The 24,975-nt window shown below is 41.7% G+C and overlaps 1 protein-coding gene across 3 annotated transcripts in view; it reads left to right on the forward strand.

The window, feature by feature from the left end:
- The first annotated feature begins 2,463 nt into the window (after positions 1–2,463).
- The window catches only part of col5a3a (collagen, type V, alpha 3a), a 46,318-nt gene continuing 23,806 nt past the window's right edge, over positions 2,464–24,975 (forward strand). The window contains exons 1-16 of one of the 3 annotated variants that reach the window (XM_046414595.1): positions 2,464–2,764; positions 11,897–12,064; positions 12,219–12,432; positions 12,938–13,100; positions 18,865–18,987; positions 20,417–20,830; positions 21,683–21,802; positions 21,916–22,032; positions 22,146–22,199; positions 22,303–22,344; positions 22,561–22,623; positions 23,778–23,852; positions 24,032–24,115; positions 24,252–24,308; positions 24,630–24,683; positions 24,816–24,869. In XM_046414595.1, the coding sequence (XP_046270551.1) occupies positions 2,680–2,764; positions 11,897–12,064; positions 12,219–12,432; positions 12,938–13,100; positions 18,865–18,987; positions 20,417–20,830; positions 21,683–21,802; positions 21,916–22,032; positions 22,146–22,199; positions 22,303–22,344; positions 22,561–22,623; positions 23,778–23,852; positions 24,032–24,115; positions 24,252–24,308; positions 24,630–24,683; positions 24,816–24,869 (1,887 nt within the window). In that variant the 5' untranslated portion in view covers positions 2,464–2,679. Of the gene's footprint in view, positions 2,765–3,346; positions 3,466–11,896; positions 12,065–12,218; positions 12,433–12,937; positions 13,101–18,864; positions 18,988–20,416; positions 20,831–21,682; positions 21,803–21,915; positions 22,033–22,145; positions 22,200–22,302; positions 22,345–22,560; positions 22,624–23,777; positions 23,853–24,031; positions 24,116–24,251; positions 24,309–24,629; positions 24,684–24,815; positions 24,870–24,975 lie in introns of those variants that run through there. The other 2 variants (XM_046414596.1, XM_046414597.1) reach the window with 2 other exon arrangements.

Here is a 24,975-nt window from a genome sequence, read left to right on the forward strand (position 1 = left end):
ATGACTAAAAATTTCAAGAGGCTGAAACTAACTACAGAGAGAAACAGAAAAACATCCTTAAGCTTAAGTCTGTGGTACGTTCAATTCCTGCCAAACTTCATGTGATTTTTTTTTTCTTGCTCATTCAGAAATACATGTCAGTCTACAAAAAGCTCTTGGTTTTCGTAGACTCTTCATGAGCCTACATGACAACGGCATGAAGTGACTTCATTCTCCGTGCTGAGAACTTTTCAGCAACATTTATGTGTTTACTTGAAAAAGGATAATGTACCTACCTTACATTAATCATTATCAGCCAGCTGTATGGAACCCTTCTGGTTAATGAATCTACTGGTGTGAGACAAATGCATCAACTTTGATTATAATTGGAATTTTCCTGCGCTTACAGTCATGTCATGTGTAATAATTTAAATGTATGTGTTGGGTCTCAGGCTCAATTAATACATGTCTGCTGCTAGTCATGTGGAAAACCGAAGTGTGTGGTTGATGTCAGGGTTATTTCCTGATGAAGAACTCATTAGAAACCTTGTTTTTTCTTTGTTGTATTGTTTGTTGTGCACTTTAAAGAATAATTATCTTTAAGTTAAACAGGGTCCGTAGTTGGACAAAGGTACATAGCACATGCCGTGGAAATATTTCTCACCCAGAGCTCAGGCTATCCCATGGACTCTTAGTAACTATCTGCTAAAAGCTGCTAGGAATGTGGCTCTGACTCAGGCTGGCTAAGCTGGTACTGAGAAGGGAGACGGTGGGAGGTCAGGGCACCGTTGTTTACCTACCAGACCAACCCCAATCTGCCCAGTTATCTGGGTGTTTCTGTCAAACCGCTATGACTCCCGATCACTGCCATGACTTTTCTGTGTTCTTTCTAATCACTCTTCTTTTCTTGTGTTCCCTGTCTTTGAGGCTCAGGAAATGTACCATGTACTTTTAATTTTCCTGAAGAATTAAGAATTTTAATGTGGTTGAACCTGACTTTTTGATGTTTTTTATTTACCAAAAAGAAGCAGTGCCACGTTTTGTATTCACAACAGATGTGTCTGTGGGTCACTTTTGTTTAATGCCAAATAATTTGTTGGGTTTGGCAAAGAAAAATATGGAACAGTATCGTTAGATTAAAGGTAGAATTTGTGGCTTTTGAATTCGTGTGTTTCTTGATCTTGGTTGAGACTCTTCTCCATTAAGAAGTTTTAATAAGGTTTATTTTCTCTGAACATTGTCAAGGTTTTCAGCTCTCTGTTACTTTATAAGGGCCTGTTGTGGCTTGGACTTAAGAAATGTTATCTTTGGTAATTTTCCAATTAGACAAGGTCTTCACAAGTCTTATCTTAGAACATGTCTCAACTGAATACTAAAGTCTGTCTGGAATTAATTAGGCTTCTGGCAGGGCTATATTCAACCTCCACAGGTAATCAACACTGTGCAGGCTGAAGTTCTGTCAGATGATTGGGATGGACATCCATGACAATATTAAGAGGTGAGAAACTTGTCACAGCTAATTATTTCTGCTCATTCCTACTAAAAGATTATTAACCTTTTGTTCTATGCAAATTCAGTTCATATTGTACAGTATTGCACGTGCAAAATATGCTCAATACAAAATGGAAAAAAACACCTAATATGTGTGACAACACAATGTGAGGACAAACATTAATGTTTATGTTCTGTGCAAACTTACTATTGTTTGGGGGATTTCGTTTACATTACAGAGCTACTGGAGTTGGCCACTCAACTTTGAATTAAGGGGTGTACAACGATAGCCTACATCTCTTTGTTTTAAGTAATGGGGTTTTAGCGAGGCGAGCCTGCCCCTGAACTAGCAGTCCACAACCTTTAGCCTGAGGTGATTCTGCCTCCAGCCTCGAGGCGGTAAAGCTCCTGCCTGAACAAGCACTACAGAACTGCTGCAAGTATGCTGAGCTGAGATTAGACTGATGGAGGAGATAACCTTTCCTGCTCTGCTGAAACCTTACTCCATGAACTTTCCTGGGGTGTAATGTTGAGTTGTATTTACCAAGTGTTGTGTGAAAGTTCAAATACACCCTCCAGCTTCAAAGGTACATGCCAAATAGCAAGAATTAAAACATGAGATATCTGAAATTCCTGCATCATCATCATCATCATCATTGTATTCATTCACTAACACACCTTGTTCACACTCAGTTTACTTCTATATCCAGCATCCAAGTGCAGTGCCTCTCGTTAAAGTCTCTGTGAATAATCTACGCTGGCTGCAAAAAAATCAAGAAACTTGACAGGTTACCAGGTAGGAGCGTTGTGCTCTACGTCACTTAGGTGGGTAATGACCACCCCTAAGAAAAGACACCTAAATTATCGAGAGTGATAAAAGTGATTTATGATGGGAGTCTTCTGCAGGCGCTCCACTCTTACATGCGTCCCAGGACACCGTCCTATGGGAGGGAAGAGGCGGAGGAGGTGGAGAGCAGAGGGAGGGAGTGAGGGTGAGAGGGAGAAATTGAATGAGAGAGAGACAGAGTGAAACTGAGAGGAGCCACCACAACAAAACTTCTCCAACAATCAAGCAAGAGGAACTACAGACTCGCCGCTTCTCTTCTTCTTTTTTCTTCTCCCCGCATGGCTGCTGAGTTCCTGCAAAAAACAGCTTCTGCACTATAAAGTTCTGGTGGAGGAGGCAGAGGGGGGTCTCTGCTGGTAAAGATGGACTCTTTAATAAGGATCCAGTCACGCAGGAGAACTCCGCTGTTGCTTTTTATCCTACTTCATGTGACGACAACACAAACTGGTAAAGTACCTGGTCGAACACCTTCGGTTAAATAAGAAAGATGTCCACATGCTATAAATGCTAGAAGAAGTAAAAAATAAAATCGACATAAAGTCCCATCAGCGCAGTCTGTAAATGATGCACTGCCCCCCTTATCAAAGTTAGCAGTTCTTTTTCCAGGGATGTTCATTCATCACTTCACCCCTTAAGACATCATTAAGTTATTATCTCAAAAACATAATGTTCACTTTAAGGTTTCCCACTCAGGATCCTGGCGCGTGAGGCTCGTGACTTTGCTTTGAATCTGCGTGAATGTTTTGGTGACGCTTCCACTCGCCCCACTGAGTCGCTTCGTGCTGGGATTAAAACTGCTGAAAGCTCACTCAAAATGACGTTTAGAAGCTGTCGGAATTGTTTTCAGATTTGTGCAGAGGATGTGCAATTATGTCCAATAAAACAAGTTGGCGTTGTGCAAACAGAGCCTCCTAATGGTCGCCATCGCACAAGGAGCACGTTTTGCTTGATTCAGCGTTTCCTGCACGCGCGTGTATTTCTTAATTGGAGATGTTTCCAAGGTTTGAATTTGAATGATGTCCTTCGTGTGTCAGGTGTGCTGAAAGACTTTGAGGCGACCTCGGGAGATGTATGATGTCATGTTTGAGTTTGCTTGTGACCAGCGTCGGTTTGCTGTGAAAAGGTTTAACGTTGGCTTGAGAAATGAGGTGAATGGCTGAACACTGACCGAACTGAGTAGATTAAAATTCCTGTCATGGATCTGTTTAATGTGCCCTCTGCTCACATAGGTCTTAAGTGAAGGCGCTTAGCACTAACACGCTTATTGCCATGGTCATGATTATTCTGGCACACATCAACGTTTTACATGCTTTATTGCAAGCTGCTACGACAGATCATATTTTACATAGCTGTAACTTAATGCATCCAACCACACTATGTATATATGAGTTTACTGTAGATATATTGTAGGAGTGAAGTGATGGGCTCATTTATCTATTATGCACCTGCAGGAAGAGGGCCTCTGGCTCCCTGTCAAACAGCTGTGTCTCTGTCTCTCTGTCCATGTCCACATTTGCTGCACATTCAAGCTTGTGCAGCCATTTCTAAGACCATCCAAACACAGCCTGTAACAGAACCAACTTGTTCATACATACTGTATGTCATTTGGCCTTCTGCTGTCACCACACAGGCGTCCATGTCCTGTGGCCATGTATTGAGTATCTTCAACTGGCAGCAGCTCATTTCCTTGCAGGTGCTGAGCTTTAGAGACTCCCTGATGTAGCGACATGCCTAAACAGCAAGAGTTAACCCTGTGGTCACCAGAAGTGCTTAAAAAATGGCTTTCCGCATGCATTCCCTTCACAGTTGGCAGGATTTGTTGGAATTCAGTGGCTAAAATAGCCACAGTGGCAGGCGGAAGTGAGCCAACTGACATACTCACATTCAAGTGACACAAAAGCTGTGGTGTCCACTGCTCCCTCAGGGCCAGTAAAGTGAGAGGCTGAGATGATTTAAAAGTGCATGGGACATATGGTGGTGCTGATATGGAAGTCTTAGATATGTGCATGTGGTAGATAACGTGTTCGTGTCTATGAGTGTGTGTATTACAGTGCAAGAATGTTTTCCCATATGCTTTCTATGTGTGTGTTCCACAGAGATGAGAGAGTACTTTGTAGTCTAGTAGTTATGTTTGCTGACAGGAAGTGAGACAGTCTTGCACAGGTCCGCAGTTCGTTTCAGTGAGAATTCTCTGTTCTCTTGCCTCAACACATTTTTGTTCAGTTTTCTTTTTCTTCTTTTCTTTTCCCCCCCTGTTCCTTTCAAAGTCTGGGGAATAGGAAATGTTTGTTTTCGTTTTATATGCCTTATCTCTTCATTTACATCATTTTCTCCCCCTGCATTATGCCCTGCCTCATCCTTGACTGGTTCTGTGACAGAGGGGAAATCGTGCGTACAGCCCCCTCACTGCGTCCCGTTTGATCCAGCCTCCTCGCCAATCCTGCACCAGACTCCCAAAGGAGGCCGGTGAGCCTCGTTTGCCTTTGATCCAGAAACAAATTAGTGGCAAATGAAAACAAATGAAAAAGGCAGCCGAACTTAGCAGGCTAGAGAACGGGATAAGAGGAATTTTATGCCTATTACAGCACTAGTGTTTTATTGTGTTATGTGCGTTTGTGTTCCTCTAATGGAAACATTAAATATCAGAAGCGTCTGAGATGCTGATGTCGGTCCCTTGTTGCTGATGCTGCAAGTGTCATATCAAACTGTTTCTCAGACTGTTTAATGAGGCAGACTGCTTGGAATTCCCCCAACTCTTTAATATGTAGAAACAATGCTTAAACACTTCATGGCGCTGGACTGCAATCTATAGTACTGAACGCACATCTGGCTTCCAGAAACTCAGAACCTCCCTTCCCCTCGGGCCTCTAAGGCTCTGTATTTCTGATTGCTGAATGTTTGAAGAAGCTTTCTATGGGACTAGTTGGAGATTGTTTCTGTAGAATTGCAATGAGCAGACATCAGAGGAGCTGACTCCTTTGCAGTGTCCCCTTACATGTCATGTGCCTCTTTATCCCAGTTCATGAGGTTCAGAAAAGTTTTATCTAGTCGTCCATCACATGCTCATGCACGTCTTAGTGGAGGTCACAGTAGTAAGCTTTGCTGCCAAAGCCATCTGTAGACTGCTGAAAACAATATGCTACCCTCAGTAACATCATGACCTGGTTCATATTTCAACTTATCTGAACCTACCAAGTGCTCTTAAGCATAGATCCTAAGCTGCTAAAATGTAGGGGAAAGATCCTGGTCTTGAAGTTCCACAGAGGTCCACACCTTGTTGAGAATTTCTGTCCCCTCAGAAGTACAAAGGAGCAGAACTTCTAAAGCAGCAGGTGTACAACACATTGGTGTATGCATGTGTGTGTGTGTGTGTGTGTTGCATATAGTGATGTTCTTTGATTTCCCAGCTCTGGTGTTACGCTCCTTAATAGCTGCCTTAATATTATGATGTCTGAGAGACTAAATGACGGGTTGGGATTGAAACTTGAATGGGTTTGGCCATGTGTGCGCTTGCATGTTTATGTGAAGGTAATCCTCTGTGCCTGAGGTGTGTATCCTGTAGATGCACATGTGCATAGATTGTGTGTGCACACTTGTGTTTGTATTTGTTGTGGTAGTATGCTGTGTTACATATTTATGAGGACCTCAGAGGGATAAAGAGATGAGAAAAGGTTCTCCAGTATCGGGATATTTTAAACCCTCCACCCACCTCTTACAGGGACTTCAGTGTCCAGAAACTGGGTCAGGCTAGGTTAAGGGCCAATATTAGGCACGCAGTGGAGATTATGGTTAGGGAATGGATTTGCTGTAGTCCAAGAACTTCCTTGCACGTGTATAAAAACAAATGTGTGTTTCTGTATGTGTATGTGTTCCGTTTGTGTGGAGTGCCTAGAGGGGCAGGTGTTTTCTCAATGGACTAAGCAGCTTTTTGGCCTGTCGACCCTTCACACTGTGAATAAACATGAGCAGAACAAACTGTGGAGATTGAAGAATGTGGTGTCGATGTGAATACGAAGGAAATGTGTAACCCGATTCCACTAGAACAACAGAAGTTTAACTCGTAGTGAGCGTCTGCCTGAACAAAAAGAAACAGCTACTGACCTATATCCAGCAGAGCACCCTGATTATGTTAAATTGTTTTGATATTTAAGACTTTTGTCCGTACACCTATCCTAAATTGATGTTGTTTTTAATATTAGAGAAATAATTTGGCTGTTTCCTTCATGTAGTACAAAATGAGCAAGGAGATATGTTGGTGGAAAAAAGCTGCCCACATATGTTTATGAAATCAGTGTTATGAAATGAGAGTTCAATAAAGGCATAAGTGAGAGTTCACAGATTAAGATGAGGAAATGCTTGGGCTGTAATGCTAGCTCAAAGAGACATGGTGCCTTGTACCATTGAAAGGCATGTTTGATATGAGACATCATACATAACACACTGTACACTGGTTAAGATCAGACATTATCGTTCGCGTACGGTTTATCATTATAGCTAGGAGTCGATCTGTTAGTGGATTACCCACAGTGTGTATGTCCTGTATGTATTATCAGGTCGCACAAGGACACAAACAGCCTGCGCAGCTGCAGAATGTCTTACATTATCTCTGTATTTGCATGCCTTTTCTCTTCATGCCTACACAGGCTGGAGAGTACAATCCTGTAAATAATTATAATGAGGTATGATGTTACAAATATTTTAGTATTATAGGCTACATGCTTGAAATGATTCAAAAATGTAATTGTATTTGTCACTTGGCATAATCTCTTAGTAATATTCATTCACCCTTAGCCCCTCAGTTTAAGTTAAAAAAATCAATCCCAGCAGTTGTCAACACAACCGCTGGCTCGATTTGCCTCTAAACTCTTAGTGATAACTGAAAGCAGGCCCAATCACAAAGCACATTTGTGGCAATAAACATCATTGCCTCTCAGTTTGCATAATTGCAGCCCTACAGATGCTTCTGTCTCCATGTTACAATGCATTTACCTTTGTCCGAGATTTTTCACACACTCCTCTCACAAGGCCTCTGATTTCCAGTGAAAAAGGGAGGGGGAGTCTGTAGTTCCACTTGAGGGGAGTCCAAAGTGTTTTTTTTTTTCTTTCTGTGGGTGGGTTATAGTTGAGCTACATATAAACATAGTATATAGTTGAGCTACATATAAGTTGTCATACTAGTGTTACTGTGTGTGCAGTCTTATCTGGCTGTTCATGTGTTTTTATCTATTCAGACTGTGTTATTAGCTCTCCTTGCCTCATGGTGTTCTTGTCCACAAGCAGCAATGACCCAGACAAAAGGTCACACCCACTGCTAATTAGATTAAGGCTATTCTTTACGGAGCCCAGGAGAAACTGTGTCTGCATTTATTTGGCCTCATCCACTGGATCTGTCACCAATTTTTCATAGTTACTCATGTTTTACAGCCAGTGACATTTATAATGTTTCTGAAGAAATGCTTCGTGAACAGTATGGAGGTGGGATCTCAGTAGAAAAAGATTTAGAAAGGTACTGTCTGTATATGTCTGCTAGCTGTTCATATTTTCAGCATAGGATCACCCATTGTCATCTTATTTATTATGAGATGCATGAACATCTCCAAACAGTAATTCAAAGATCAAATGTCAGTGATTTTTTTCCACTCAGCTCAGGGTGTGGTCCAAGACACTGTGGGAAATACTCATTGCCTCAATTCATTCTGGCTTTATTTCTTGTTAAAATTCCCTAGTTCCCAGGCGCAATAGTTTCTGACAGTGCAGTATTGTGTGTGCGTGTGTGTGTGTGTGTGTGTGTGTGAGAGAGAGAGAGAGAGAGAGAGAGAGAGAGATAGAGAGTGGTATTTTCAGGCTGAGTTGAGAGTGTAGGTGGTGTGAGTCATGAAGAATGTCTTCAGAGACATTTGCTTCAGAAACACAGAGAACACATTATGTCCACGTCTGACTGAAGTGGCTGCAAGGCACGGAGAGACTGTGTCACCCAGCCAGAGAAGATACACAGATGCAGACTGTTTGGTGGAATTTCCAGAGAATACAGTATGATTTGTGATATGGAGTGCTCAGCCCTTTTCTGTCAGGAAGACTTTGGACTTTGGTTGCCTCGGAGAAAAAAAGCACAAGAACAAGAAAAACAGGACAAAAATGTCTCATACTAAGAATCTGTGTGTTTATGTGCATTATTCTGTGCCTGCACAGTAAATCTGTGCTGTAAAGTTTGTGATCCCTTCTCCTGCTTTGCCAAAATTGCTGAATTCCAGTGAAACTGCTGGGTGTTTTGGGTCCTTCCCATGTGCTTTGACCAGCTGGGGTGACTGGGAAGCTGTTAGTCATCAGTCAATCGAGATTCTACAATGCTATTTGAAACACGTTTGAGCATTATCTTTTAGTGGTGAAGACAGCATGCTAGTAGCAGTACCAGAGGTCTGATGGAGATGTTGATCTCCTTTATGCTCATTCACTCCTACTAACCTTCTTGAATTAACATAATCTGACAGGTGAGAACATGATTGCCTCAAAGTCTAATGAGATGCAAGCAAAGCCAGTCAGTCAGTGCTGCAGGATAGGTAAAGAGGCTGCAAACACTGGCACAACTTCGGGTGACATAAATCAATCCTTTGTGGATATAGATAACTTTCTTTTATTGATTGTTGCATGGATTCAGATTTCATTTGGCTGCCTGCCACTGGCCTGGGGTTTTCCTCTTGACGCCAGAGTCAGGGGTTGTGGTATTAAAATGATGAACTAGGAGAAACTACAAAGTTATTTTATGTGACTCACTTTTGTATGCAGCTAGCTTTTGATGTTGTTGCATCCCAGTCCCAGTCAGGTTTTTCCCACATCCTCTGAATCAGCTTGCCAAATTTAGTCCTCAACAGTTTATTTTGCACACTTGGGTTTGGGATGCCTATTATTCCCTGCAAGTTTAACTGACAGATCTCTGAGAATGCACTTTCTTTTTTCGGAGGAATTTGTGTTGCTCGTCTCAGATTTCTCCCTTTGGCATTGTTGCACAGTTCCACTGTTCCCTGTTGTCTTGAGAGTGTCAGAGGTCAAGAGTGTCTTGTCAACCCATAGCTGGAACATGTTCAGAGCTGGGCAACGGTTGTCTTCAAAATAAGTAACAGTTGAGGCAGAAACTACCTTATGTAGTTCATGGAGTGCATCCACATATCTTTGCTTGGATTGGTTGAAATTAATACCTTACTGCTGAAAAGTTAATTGTGTTAGTTTGTTTTGAGGACATTTTGTCAGGTGCTGTTCAGGATGGGCTGACACAAACCCAAGAATCCCATATAATTAGACCCATCTTGCTTCAATTTAGAACATTATTCAGACTGTTCCAAAAATCACTGCCTTATGACCTCTCTTCCTCCGTCTGCATGAGTACGGTATTAGAGAGATAGAGATTGAGATTCAGGATTCTGACCTTTGACTTAAATGCAACTTTCAGTTTTCCTATCCCAGAGGAAATTGACTTTCAGTCAAGAATCAAACCAGGCCACAAGAGAACTACAAAGAACTCACTCGGGATCAGAAAAAGGCAGAGACACAGTTCAGTTAAATATAAACATTAGGGATTAGGGCCCAGACATGATGCATTTTGGAGAGTGGAAAGTAAACCGTTGGGGAGACTGAAGCGCTTTGACAGAAATGATGCTTACGTATTTAATGAAGACTGAGCCTTAAGCTATTAGAATAAAAGAGACTCTGGTGTTCCATGTCTCTGCTGTTTGCTTCTGAAGTGGCAACATGATTAGGGCATTAAAGGTTGTGGCTTGCATTTTTGATGACTTTCTTAAAGCAGACGTCATGAGTTTGTTGAAACCCATTTTAAAGGTCAACTTAACTAGCATTGTAAATCTGATTATTTTATCAGGTGACTGTATGAGGCCAACAGACAAGATTTGAAACATTGCACTCTGAAAATGAATCTTAAAATAGAACTTACACTACTCGACCTTCTTACATATATGAGATACCTAACAAACAAAAATGTATAACTGAGAACATTCCACTGTCCTTGATATAAGTGTGGGTGACTGGGCTGTGACCTTTTGAAATCAATAGATAACTTATTTGTTGACATTTAGTTCTTGGTTCACTGTCATGGTGGCTAGAGCAGATTTGAAAATTATCCTAAGTGACTGTGTGTGGGTGAATGTTTAGTTGTGGGACTACATACAACAGCCCAAGGTTTCTGTTGTTAAAATCCAGCAACTTGTGTTATTATTTAATTTACACAGCCTGTTTATGACTCTATATAAATTCAACATTTTAAGCCCTGGGGTCTTAAATACCTTTAGATCTGTACTTGATGTTTTCCATTGTTGGAGCCCAACTGTAATTCACAGCTTAACCTATTTACAGCTCTGTTGCCATGCTAGGAAACTGAGAGGGTGAGCTCTCAAAGCTGCTTGGAATAAACAACCTCTGCTATGCAAATAAATAATGCCATAAAATGCAATGCTGTGTTTTTCTGCAGGCAACGTCTGGGCAACGGTAAACTTTCTCCACATGTTTAATTAACAAGGAGAATAAAAAGCGAGGTCTATATGAGCAGCAAGAGCTACAGGAGGCAATTTAGGTTTAGGATACTCATTTCAGATGCCTGAAATGCTAAGGGCTGAGCTACCCTGAACAGGCTCTCTCTGGCAGCTGGTGGGGGACTGGCTGCACACAACGCTCTGATCCTGGCTAATGCTCACGGCAGTGCCCTATCGACAGAACATCTAACAACATGACCAGCGGACTGCAAATAAATCACAGGCACATTGTAATGTGACACAACACTGTGAGAAATCTCATATCTAGAGGGGCAACCGTTGCAACGCTCATTGCAAATAAGAATAATTTGATACTCCGTATATTTGCATGACACTAACATCTCCATCTTATCAACTGATGAGATCAGTTTTCCAGCTTTCTACTTTTTCTGCGTGCTTGTTTCAAGAGTTTTCATCAGAATGCTATCAATTGTTTTGATACATAATGAGATGAGACCTTGTTTGTGCCACTGAAGTGTGGTAAATGCGATGCAGGCGTACTATTGCTCTCTGGTGCAGGCTGAGCAGAGTGCAGGTGTCAGCTGTCAGGTGTGCTGGAGTAGGATTATAGGTTAGGCTGTGTACCACCCCTATCCAATAATAACACCCACAGAAGCCTGGCCACCTGCCGCCACATCTCAGAGGAGTTCGTCCCTTCCGACTTCTAGGAAGCAGGAAGCCTCCACATTTTAAGACCACCTCCCAGCCACACTAAACCCTGCTCTTCAGCTGGGTAACAACCGGCACTTAACTGAGCCAGACAACAAAGTGCTGTCACATTGGCACAGTTTAAGTGTTGACATGAGTAAAAGAATGCTGTCGCCACCTGCCACAAAGCTCCACCCTCTCATAAGCAGTTTTTTTAAATAGTTCATACAATACAGGAAACAGGAAAACAGAGAAAGCAGAACATTAGCTTATTTAAAATTATGCAAACAACATATTGTTCAGAGGGATAGACTTAACTAATGCCTGAGAGCATGAAATAATCTGATCCATAACTATGTGGAATGTCTCATTTTTTCTTTCTTTCCATTCCCAGCTGATCCCATCGATGTTCTGCAAGTGCTGGAGCTGTCAGAGAACATGGAGGGGGTGTCCTTGGAGGCTGGTCTGTGTACCAGCAGGAGGGGCATGGAGGAGATGGACCTGGCCTACAAGATAGACAAAAAGATCCAGCTCAGTGCTCCTACCAAACAGCTTTTCCCTGGTACTGGACTTTTTGTTATAATAGACCATATACTGTACAGATCTCAGGTCTCACTAGAAGCAGGTGCTGTCTGTATGTTATAAAAATGTCTACTCCCTGCCGTTCTCTCTGTTGAATGACTTAACTGCCCCTCTTCTCTCCTCTCCTCCTCCAGATTCTAAATTTCCTGAGAATTTCTCCCTGATGGCTACTGTGCGAGCTAAAAAGGGCTCCCAATTCTTCCTGCTGTCAGTGTACGATGACCAGGGGGTGCAGCAGCTGGGCCTGGAAGTGGGCCGTTCGCCTGTCTTCCTGTATGAGGACCAGCATGGGCAGCCCGCACCAGAAATGTACCCCGTCTTCAAGAAGATCAACCTGGCTGATGGAAAGTGAGTAGTTTGAGGAACTATAACTTTTTCCATCATAGCAGATATTGATGAAAGTCCATCTCTAGACAGTACACTGTATCTGATGTGTATGTGTGCAATAGATCAGATGCGTTAATCTTGCATAATTTATATTAACCACGCGTGTTTATCTTTACCAAGCCTCAAAATTTGAGGCGGTTCTCACATATGGTTTGATTCATAAAGCTCAGTCCGTGTGGTTGACCTCGAGTGACCTTAAAGAAAATAAGATTCTTGGGCAGTTCTTGCTGCAATGAATTGACTTGATCAAAGTAGTTAGGGAAATCAGTCCTTCACAGTCTCAGGCTCAAAGGCGCTTCTGTCTTGCTTGATTTGAAAGAGGTGTGAAATAGCTCTTTGCAGTGCTGATTCTACAGGGAAAAAGGCTTACCTTTAGACATAAAATACTTCTACTTCTACATTTTTGCAATACCTCCTTCCAGGTTTCAACTATCTGTTAATTCTCACATTCTCTTTGTTCTTTCAGATGGCACAGGATAGCCTACAGTGTGCAGGGCAAGTTTGTGACCCTCTACTTGGACTGTCAGAGGACAGAGACCCTGGATTTGCTGCGAGGGGATAACGCTGTAGTCAGCACAGACGGCGTCACTGTGTTTGGGACACGGTTATTGGACGAACATGCATTTGAGGTGGGATATTATCAAAGCCTCTGAATGTATAATATCAAATTGATACCATACCCTTCAATGTTGCTATTTCAAAAAAAAACAATTTCTGTTTTTCATTGTGTGTGGCCAGTGTTACAACAAGTGTGGTCAGGCAGTTACTAAGAACAACTAATCTGAGTATTTCATGCCTTTTTTGTGTATGTGTACACTAAGGTAGACAAAGAAAGATAATGAGAGTCAGTATCATGTGAACTTTGTGTTATTACGTATGTAGGTGCAACCACGGGAGACTGTTTCACTGAGGTCATATGCAATGCGTATTAGCTGAATCATCTGACAAAGTGCTGTAGGGGGATGTTCTGATGACCTTGTTTTCATTTGTATGAAGTTATTCTTTCTTACTTTATTGGCAAGCTTCTTCTTCTGTCTCCTTACTGATGACTAGAGCATTTCTGTAGCTTGTTGAGTGAAGTGATGAGGATTTGGGTAGTTTGCTGGTCAGGTTAGATAACTTCTTCATGCTGCACCAAAGGCAAAGCATTGCTCATATGAAACATTGAATGTATTACCATATATACCATACCGTATGATCTATGGTATATTGTAATGTACAGTTGGGTTGATGAAATAATGGGATTAGCAGAATATAAACTATATGTTATACAATGGAGTCCCCCAGCCACCTCCGAAGGAACAGTTAACTCAAAATTGAATGAAGTCAGTGATTGTCGACTAACCCCCATACAAAACATTTCTGGGGCTTCACAGCAAAACAGCATTGAAGCATTCTGCTAAACAAACTACAAACTTAGAATGTAAAAAAAAAAACCAACAAAAAAAGACCCCGTACAGCTTGTCTGCCAAATCTCCCAAAGCTCAGATATCCCAAACAGATTGAAAAAGAAGTCAGTTTAAGTCAAAATATGCTTTGTAGCTGCTAAGCTAAAAGCATTAGTGTGCATCTGGTCTGAAGCGGGTGCACAAGCTTGAATGCATATACATGTACCCCATGATGAAATCAACTTTAGCAGCACACCCTCTGTTTTGTGTGATGCAAGGTTCTGGGTAATGGAGATATGCAGAGACTGCGATCTAATGTCTCCTGTAAGTGAGTTTGAATCTTTTTTAAATCAGTTCAGGGCCTTCTGGGGTTGCTGGAGACTTTGGAGTACACTGGACAACCTTTATGGAGCCATTTTATGTTTTTTTTTGTTGTTGTTGTTGTTTCTTTGGGTTTTTTTTTTTTTTTTTGCTTTTTAATACTTTAAAACAAGTCCCCAGCTTTTTCACTTCTTCAGAAGAACACTGCAATGTTTTTTTGCAGTGAAGCTTTCCCCTGGCATAATGACTGAATTTTAATTTTTGGATGAACTGTTTCTGAACTGTTGATGAACGGAACTGTTTCTTCAAAGCATCTTATGTATGAAAAGAAAGGGACAATCATGATTCAAGAGGCAATGGGGCAACAGGGGTCTGCTGTCAATCAAGAGCTGCAGAACAAAACAGTGCAGAGGTAAAGAGGTGTTTGGGAGGGAATGGGGAGGAGATGTGCTGTTCAGACATGCCCAGCTTTTCCATTTCCATTGCAAAGCCAAGAAACAAAATACATTCTCTTTGCTTTTTGGATTTGTCAGTATAGATTTGTTGGCCAGATGTCTCAGTGTGAGACTGAATGACCAGCTGTGCATTTGGACACGAAAGAGTACGTACACACCCAAATTCCGCTAACTCCCTCCATCCCAGCATATGTAAAAGATGCAGCAGAGGAGTGAACAGGACAACCATTGTAAGGGATGTAGTGTTGTGATGCTGGACTTAAGGAGACACCAACCAAGGCAACAGACAGTGTGACAGAGTGGCTCCTGCTCAGTTTGGCAGAAACAGCATACAGAACTGGTAGTCAGAGCTAACCAGCCGTGGGCAGCTGCTGTCGAACCGTTTTGTGTCTACAATGAAAACAGAGTTCACCAGATTGCAGATTGCAGCATTGGCCTAGCAAGGTTCAGGATGATTTGAAACAGGAGAGGGCACTTTGAGCCATTTTCTACCCATGGAGTGTAAGGAAGCAAATGACAGTCATTTCACAGCCTGCACCTTTACTGTGCATAAAAATACATGCAAAACACTGGAGTTACATGTTTTGTTTTGTTTTTTATCATTGAGGAGCAGGGGATATAAATCACAAATAAATCCACTGTTTGAGTCATTCCAAATGTGTTTTCTTCAATAGTTAGATTAAAAAAGTATGCTTCGTTAGAGTTATATAACAGTGTCTGTCCAAATGTGGATCAAAATGCTGGGAAAAATGTAGCAAGAAGATTTAAACCAGTCGATCCAATTCCTCATTCACTCTGAAGTAACCTTTTTTGTCACAAGTCATTCTCTGTGCTTCCCATGACAATATGCCACCCCGGCTCTATTGTCATTCCCAATGAGTCTCCACTCTAAATCTCTCGCCCACAGCATGAGACAGAGATCAGCTCAAACCCCTTTCCCTGCCCTGTCTTCAGGGCTCTGTGTCTCTGCAGCAATGGAACAAAGAAAGGAAAGGAAATATAGAAAGTGATATATGGTACAGTTAAGTTTAGAGAAGTTTAGAGAGACCACCCCAACCTTGTTTTACACAGTCTACAAAAGGGAATAATCTGTTAAACTTTAAGAGTAAACTACAGGGGGAGGCTTTTAATGACCCCCAACTGGCCTAATTGACAGTAACCACAGATTTCTTTACTTTCACCAGGAGAAAACCAGATGCTCTGACAACACCTACCACCTTTGGATTTTGTGTGTGCAGTCAATAACTACCTTTCTAACCCTGTCTACTTATTAACTTTGCCCTGACTTAACCTCAGTTGCCACTCCCATCATGCTTTAAGTTACTCTCTGTTCCCTTCGTACCGTTTCCTCTCATATGCTGACAGGCATTACAGTATTTAAGTTGCCTTATATTCCACTTCCGTTAAGAAATATGTCCCCTGAGGTCTATAAATTTTCTTTTTCAGAGGCAGTGGAGACCATTTAATCCTTGGCCTCACTCCAAAAACACTTCCATACCCATATTTATCATCCTAAGTGAAGAGTTATGATGATGATGATGATGATTGGAGGTGATGAGCAATGCCCTTCATCTCTTGACCAGATCCATCCTTTTACTCCAATCAATGCACTATTTGTGGTCATGGTTATGGAAATTGCGCTGTTTAATCTAGAGGTCTTAACATATTTGATTTTTATCATACTTGTTATGGTAAAATATGACTGTGTGCATGAACAGTATGTATTCATAGCAGTTTTGCTGTGCATTTTAAAGCATCAGTCTTGTACCCCTTGGGTGAGGCTGGTACCAGGGGAAGAGAGATTAAGCAGGCTGACCTCAGGGCCTCTGTTCCCAGGCCCTGGTTCTGGGGGAGGAGGTCAGTGTTCCGGCCCAGTTCTCCCAGCGTGGGAGCTCAGCGTGGGAGCGTAGGGACCATGGTCAGCCACTAATGTCTCTATTGCTTCCAGATTGTCCACAAATGGCTACAGAAGTTTGGTGTTCAAATTCGACACTGCTTGCATTTGCAGCAAAGCAAACATCAAACTGTTCACAAGTCTTGGCTCCTGTGTGCCCTGTGTATCTGCCTCCAACATGCTGGCTGCTTAGATAAGACCTGCCCAGCGTTTATTTATTAGGAAATTCCGATTGTTTCTTTCTTGATTAGCACTGGAAATGTTTTTGGCTCAATCTTTAAGGCATGTTGAAACCATGACTTGTCAAGCATATCACTGAAGAGCAGCTTTATTTGAATCCTTAGCAACCCCGTCAATTTATCACACAAATCGTAGAAGCATATAAAATCGATGAAGGTCCGTCTGTCCGATTTTTCCATGGTAATGACTTATGTCTGATGGTCAGATGTTTTTGGTTTGTCACGAGCATCTGCTGCACTTTGGGCAAATGAGGAGCCTTGAAGGTGCTGTTTCTTTATGGTGAGCTTGTTTGTTTCAAACTTTTGCTTGTTTCTTCTCTCAGCGAGATTGTGACTCACACAAGAACACAAGGTTTTTTTTCATTTAGAAATCGAGATCTCATTAAGGCTCTGCAAATGAGTGTACAGCGCCTCGTATGCGGCCTAATTAGCTGTGATTTGGTGAAGAAGTATAATTCTTGGCTAGCTGGCACCTTATTACAGACAGCAAAGGGAATCAAAGAGACCACTCTCTGAAAAACTAATAAACCTTTTCCAGCAGAGCCATGTGTGACTTCATGTCTGATATTTGTGAGCCATGAGCATTTTGTGGATTCAGCTGAGGTGTTTTCCGTTTCAGCACATTCTCATATGTCCTCTTCGGATGTCCTTACTCGGTCCTAAATGGACAATGACAGAGCACACATGATTTTGGGCAACACTTTACTTGCTGTGTTTTTCTAGAAAAGAGAACTCCTGCTAGGCAAGAAAAACAGGGAAACTTCTCTGAGAAAGTGTTGCCTTTGATCTAAAATTGAGATTGGATTAGATTGGATTAACTCCCTGTTGCCTTTCTCTCTCACTCTTTCTCTCACCTTAGAGTGCAATAATTTCCTTTGACACTGGCTTTTGGCCAAAACAGGATGAAAAAAGGATAACTGGATAACAACTCCTTTCATGTTTGATGTATTAAAACATAAATGACTGTTTCAGCAGTTTTTTTCCCCAGGTTTACAGTTTTGTGTATGGTGAGCCAAACTTTGCGTAAACATGCATTGCTGATAAGGCCTAAGCTGAGCTGTATGAGAAGATGTATGAGCTGCTGGCGGTTTACAGAGAAGCAATGTGTTTTGATTTATTTCACCTCTGGCCACTAAAGCATAATTAAAGAGATTACAATGGGACTATAATTACCAGAACATCAAGCAGTTAATCTGACTTGATTTATCACAAATGGCTACCCAGCTGTCCCTGAATAACATTTCACCCAGCAATATGTTTGCAATAGCTGTCAATTACATAGATTCGTTTTACTAATGTGATCTAAACCTTGTCAAGCACTGTGCAATGGGGCTGCCTTTTATTCATACTGAATTATTTTCTGAGTTGTGTCACAAAGAATTAGCACTGCAGCTTTTGCTATCAATTCATTTTTGGACATATTGTTTTAATCATAATTCAGGCTATAAAATGTCAAAAACAATGATAAATGCATATCAAAATTTATTTGATCCAAAATTGTTGTCTTAGAGTCATATTTAACCGAGGTTGGCACCTGCAATCATTCCCCTTGGTATTTTACTTGATAATTGACAAATTTGTGCTTTAATACATCAACTAACAATCAAGCTACTAGTTATTTCAGCATTACAAAGCATTATGATATAATATAATGGGGACAGAGAATAGTGGGTGTAAGTATAAGGCCATGAAAGCCAACAAAGGCTCGGGGCTCAGTGCTGCAGGGTCCTGCAGTGCTGTCTCTGTACATGTTTGTGTAGACGCAGAGTCTACGCCTTCAGGGTGAGATGGGAAGTGAAAGGCTCTGACGGTGTGGTGGTGAGAGAGAGCTGTTTGACTGTTTCATGTACACAGTCAGACCCCTCCTGGACTTATAGTTACAGTGCCAGATTGGTGATGCTACTGTTTTACTCTTTGCTTAATATCTAGGTATACGGTTAGTTTTGTTGTTCTCATAGTGTCTATGGTGTTGTGGTGTATTTTTACAGGTACTGTCTACTCTATATTTATGTCATTGCTGCAGTGAGATGATTATGCTTTTCTCTAATGCCTGGCTTTATAACATGACAGTTGTCTGTCTTTGTGATTTATTTCAGGGAGATATTCAGCAACTACTAATTGAGGAGGACCCCCAAGCTGCTGCCAGCTACTGTGTAAACTACATACCAGACTGTGATTTCACTTTGCCCTACAACATCCAAGCCCGGGAGCTGCAAGAGGTCAGTACTGCCACCAACAGGAGGCAATACCCAATGGACGAATACACATAAATTTGACAGTTGATAACATTTAACTTTTGGTCACCCCAGCTAACTGCAGAGACATTTTTATTTCAACACAAAGGCTGTGATTTCTTCATACATTCTTATTTTTATTTCATTACAATTTTGTCATTTCCGTAGACACTGTCAGGTCCCTCTGGCTTCTAATGTGGGTTTGCAGGAGCCCTTGCTTCACAGCCAATCAGTAAAGGGAAGAAAGGCAGGCATATTAATGCATATTAATACACCTATATGTCTCTAAGGGTTCTGTGAGTTACAAGCAGACAACAGCTCAAGCCAAGAAGAGGCGTGAGTGCTGCAAATGTACTGAGTGTTTGCAAAAAGGGACTTGATAGATTAAGACAGTATAGGCCATCAGTCAAGTGTCTTCTTCCAAATGTTGCCAGCAGTGGAGCATTCTTAAGGTCAGGACAGGTGTTCCTTTTGGTAAAGAGCACACAGACACACACACACACACTGATAACTGAAACATGATATAATAGCTCTTCCAATCCTCAAGCATGCATAAAAAATTGAATTAATCATGGATATGAATTACTGTATATTTCTTTGGTGGTGTGTGAAAGATAGAGATAAGGAGGAAGGAGGCAGCCAGGCGAAGAGAGGCAGGGATATATGAGTGTGTGTGTGTGTGTGGCTGGGTGTCAACAAATAGTTTTATGTATGTGTCTATTTTTTTCTGTGTCTGCCACATGTGTATACACACCTGTGTGAGAGCATGTGTGTCTGCACACAAATCTGGCCACTGACGAATCTCCAGAAATGTTTCCTTAATGGTAGTATGAGGCAATTTGATCGTCATCCAGCTGGACTTTACAGAACTACAGCTGAGCTCTCGAATTCAGAACATGTCAACATCCGTCACCCCACTGACCTACTTCCCATCATTCTCCCTTACACACTGGCCTTGTTTGCAAGTGGATCTAAATGACCCCTCAAGTATTCCACAGACTTGGCCTCCAATGTCATTTTCAGGCGGAGCCCATTCGTCTCACAGAGATGCAATGGACGCCACTCCAGAGGATGACACAACCCATATTTGTTTATTGCCACAACATACTAAGAATTAGCACTTTTGTATGATTATAGACAGGGTGACCCATGACCACACAAGCAAACGTGTTGCCTGCTTTGACTAAGAGGAAACAACTGTACATTTGTTTGTTCCTTCCCATTTCATGTTTGCTTTAGGTGTTGAGCTGGGAGTTACAGTAGGTATCCTACCCTTTAAAGGTGTTACAGAACCTGTATGCATCTGTTTACTTCAGTGTTGCTGGCTATTTTCCTTACTGTGTTTTCATTCACGGCAGTGTTTTTCTCTGTGTTTCACCTGTGCCTTCATCTTACATTCCCTTTTTCATAAAAGAACTCCCAACTTGGGTTTAACCCCTTGATGCAAAGTGACCAGCCTGATGAGCCAAAGGAGCACTCCAAAAAGGACAGGAAAGGCAAAAAGAACAAAAAGAAGAGGGACAAGGGCTCTAAAGGCAAAGGCAAACGCAAAGGCAAGGGCAAGAAGGGATCGAGAAGGAAAAAACATGAAGAGGAGGATATTGAGGATGGCTTCCTCAGAGTGTCCACAACACTGCCTGAGTATCTATCTCAAGAACCTTTTCAGCCTACAGAGCAACCAGAAATTAAGAACACCCTTGAAACTGTCATCCACACTGAAGTCCTTGAGAAGACCCTCATGGAGATGCCCACACATGAACCTGACTCTACAACTGAAGCACCCACTGTGGTTCCCAGCACATTGCCTGAATCAGAGGTTCCTGAGGAGGTAGACAAGTTAACCTGTAGATGCTGTCCGCCCCATCCTGGCACTTGCAGTTCTAACCGATCACTCCCTTAATACCTCCTAACCGTAGAGAGCACCTCTTCCCTCTCCAGTCACCATCACCACTAACCAGCACCATCCTAATCATCACCTCATCTACATTCCAATGAGAAAAGAGAGAATGCATCTTAAATGAGAAATGTTTGATGATCTCACAATATGCCTTTTAGCTTTGTGTGTGTTTTTTGTATAACATGCAATAATACATGCGTGCCACATATCTGGAAAGCATGGTATGCACGCTACATACAGTATATGTCTGCCTATACACGAACCCTACAAAATGAGTAGTGGATAAACAGTTCATTAAAAGTGAATATTGTGCTCAGATACCATCTAAATCTTTTAGATGATACCACACATGCTATTATGAATATGCCTCAAAAACTGTACATATTTTTTTAAAAACCCAGTCAATTTTTTTACTTCCTACGGCAAAAAAAACAAGGAATGTTTCTGTATGACTCCTTCATGATTATTATTTGCCTGTTTGCCAAGTAAACTAATTTTTCATGCTCACGCTGTTTCTGTAACTGTTGCAGTCTCTGCCATGCTGTCACACAAATCTGATAGTCCATCAACTAATTACACTCCAGCATTGTAATTAACTTGCACACCTGTAAACCTGTATCCTGGATACTCAACACTTCCCCATAAAATCCACCTGTTTTGCTAACATTCATGGCACATTACAAATAGTGCCTTTCCTTCAAAGCACTGCGTACTAATGAGAAGTGCTCAGTGTCCCCTGGTTCGTCTTTGCTATGATTCATTTAAGTGTGTGTTGGCCTGCAGGAGGGCAAGCCGGTGACGAAGCCAGTGGTGGAAGGGTATGGAGATGACCTTTACAGAGACCTCTATGATGATCTCTCAGTTTCCACGGTAACGGTGGGCCCCAATGTTACTGAATATGAGGTAAGTTAAATGCAAATACAAGAAATATCTTCAGCTCGGTGCAGAAACACTGAGAGGTTATTTTGGCATTCACTACACCCTGTCGCTAATGGAGTCATTCCATTCCTTAACAGATTCTTGAATATGAAGATTATAAGAATGACACAGAGTCAGCATATGAAGAGTATGAAACATATGAGGATGAATTTGACTTTGCAAAGCGGGACGGAGCAGAGACGTGGAATGGAGAGGTAAATCTCAAAGTGAACTCACACATATCATCGAGTGAATGGTCACGTCTTAAATTGCCTGTGTCAAGTGATTTCTAACAACCCACATCTATTCATCTGTGTCTCCTCCGCAGGCTAGCCTCAGAGCAGAGAAAGGCCAGAAAGGAGAGCCAGCTATTACTGAACCGGTGAGCTACTCGAAGACTTCAGTGAATGGTCTGGAAGATTTAGTTATGAGAAAGTGAATGAGTTAGTACTCTTCTAATGTACATTCTATTGGTGTGTTTCAAGGGTACATTAGTGGAAGGACCTCCAGGTCTACCAGGGCCAGAGGTAAGCCTCTTCACTGTCTGAACAGAAGAAAAGGGAAATGGTGTGTCTGTATGGTACAGGATGTGTTATAATATTTTATTAAAACTATATGAATAATGGAAAGTGAGTATTGTGTTAGAATATGATCTTGAAGACTATAATTTCATTAAATATTAAGCCACGGTATTGCAGTGCTCTGTAATGTTTGTTTGAGTGCTGTGAATGTTTCCTTCACAGGGGCTTCTGGGCCCAGCTGGACCAGCAGGTCCTCCAGGACCCAGAGGAGATCCTGGTGAAATGGTGAGTGTATACTTGGTGCCTGGGACTGGACCCTCTGGGGTTAGTTTGACCCCAGTCTCATTCACATTGAAATGTGTTCATGGGATCACAATGTCCTGGTTAAAGTTCAGAACTGAACCTGCTGGACTTCAGGGACGGATGTTGACTCACACATGTTTGACCTGATTTTCTTGTGTGTGTATGTGCGCTCGAAAAAATGTACTTGTTCTTGCCGTGATTCATCACAATGGAACACATTCTAATACACACAGACATGCTGACAGATGCGCGATCATTTCCCAGTTGTTGATGGCTTTTATCGTTTTTCTTTGGAAAGATGTTGACAGTTTAGTACCAAGCAGACTCACATTGCTAACAAACACATCATCTTCAGTGAGTGTACACACTTTTAGTAACTATGTACGTGTCAAATTTAAAATCTGAATGGATGCGACAAAGGTGGATGACACTGATATCAATAGATGAGGAATGGATGTAATGTAATGCATACTGACAGCACAAGTAATGTCTTTATCCATGGCATTTAAAATACACGAGTATGACTCACCAAGCAGCTTTAAAAAAGTCGTTGAAGCTGAAAACTTAATGAATATTTTTCATAGTGTCATAGCTTCATTTGTGAACACTGGTGTATTCATAATTAACCACATGTACTGTATATAAACTAAATAATATATAATTCACTTGTGCAAAACAATACTGGATCAAATTTATTATTATTATTATTTACTATTTTAAATACTTGATTAGATTACCTAAACAGCAATCTGATGAACACAATCTTTATGACTCAGTGTTGCACTAAACGACTTGTTATAATGGATATTTGAAATGTGTAAACAGGAGATAAAGTTATGTGTACATGTGACATGACTTGTGGAAATGAAGCAAAGGTTGTTTTAACAGTGATTAGATTACAGGGCTACTTTTGTCTACATTTAGATCCCCCTTCCCCTCTCTGTCCATCTCTTTCTCTCTCTCTCTCACTCTCAAACACACACACCTTTACCTTAACCTAACCTTAAAGCAAGTCTTCACCCTAATATTTAATGATTTATGTTGCGCATACTTGCATTACTTTGTCCCCACAAGTACAGGAATATGCCTCCACACACACACACAAACTTATGCTTTTCCTCGTCCTCTCTTTTCAGGGTCCCGCTGGCCGTCCCGGTATTCCTGGAGTTGACGGGATTCCAGGCCCTCCTGGAACACTGTTGATGTTACCAGTAAGACATTAAAGCACACTCATGCTTGCTCACACACACACACAAAAACACGCAGAGAGGGTATCTCTTTACTGTGTGGAGTAGTGGCATGACCACAAGGGGGGGCTGTGTGATTGAACTTCATTTGCATTTGGGGAATCCTGCAGTGGGGACTGACTCCTCTTTTTCATTCCCTCCAGTTTCAGTATGGAGGTGATTCCCAGAAAGGACCAGTGGTGTCTCCCCAGGAGGCACAGGCACAGGCTATCCTGCAACAGGCCCAGGTATGCTTCACAGTAACCCAGCAATGTGCAATATTATAAGTAGCAGTTAACAGTGACTGTTGAGATTTTGCGTGTTAAATGTCAAAAAGTGATTTGTGCAGTGTACACAGACAACCCAGTGGTGTTTTTCTTCCAGCTGTCACTGAAGGGACCTCCAGGTCCACTGGGACTTACAGGGCGACCAGGTCCACAGGTAAGGCGCCACTCTGACCTTGACCAAAATTGCATCACACCTCAAAGACTCCTGCAACCTCTCACCTCAGCTTCACATTCTGTTTGGCCAGGCACAAGCCATGTCTGCGCCTCTCATCCTTAACCTCATCATTATGCATGCTCAGTATCTTCAAATTACTGTGGCTGTCGGATCACTACAGGGTAGCAAAAATTAACAGATTTGTAAGATGCCTTGTTCTCTGCTCATTTACATTTTGTTTGTTTGGTTATGGAATTGAGTGAAGAGTTGAATTACTCCTGTACATCACGTCATGCATGAATTCTTCTTTTAATTATGCAGGGTGTTCCAGGTCCCTCTGGGCTCAAAGGGGACAGAGGAGACAGTGGCCCTTCTGTAAGACCACACGTTATCTTTACCTCACTTCTAGCTATCATCATACCACTCTTTTTTGGCACACTATTCATTCTTTCTCATACTTTTTACTTCCTTTTTCCATTTGTTTCGTTCTCTTTCTTTCTCATATAGGGACCACATGGGTTACCAGGTCCTCCAGGAATTAATGGAAAGGCAGGAAAGAGGGTGAGATATCTTGAGTATTGCAGGTTTCCACACTGAAAATGTGTGTATCTGCATTGTGTTAAAAGCATACCGTATTTGATGTAACACAAAGAGAAACCCATTTTAA

This window comes from Scatophagus argus, chromosome 16 (genome assembly GCF_020382885.2).
Source record: "Scatophagus argus isolate fScaArg1 chromosome 16, fScaArg1.pri, whole genome shotgun sequence".
Lineage (NCBI taxonomy): Eukaryota > Metazoa > Chordata > Actinopteri > Scatophagidae > Scatophagus > Scatophagus argus.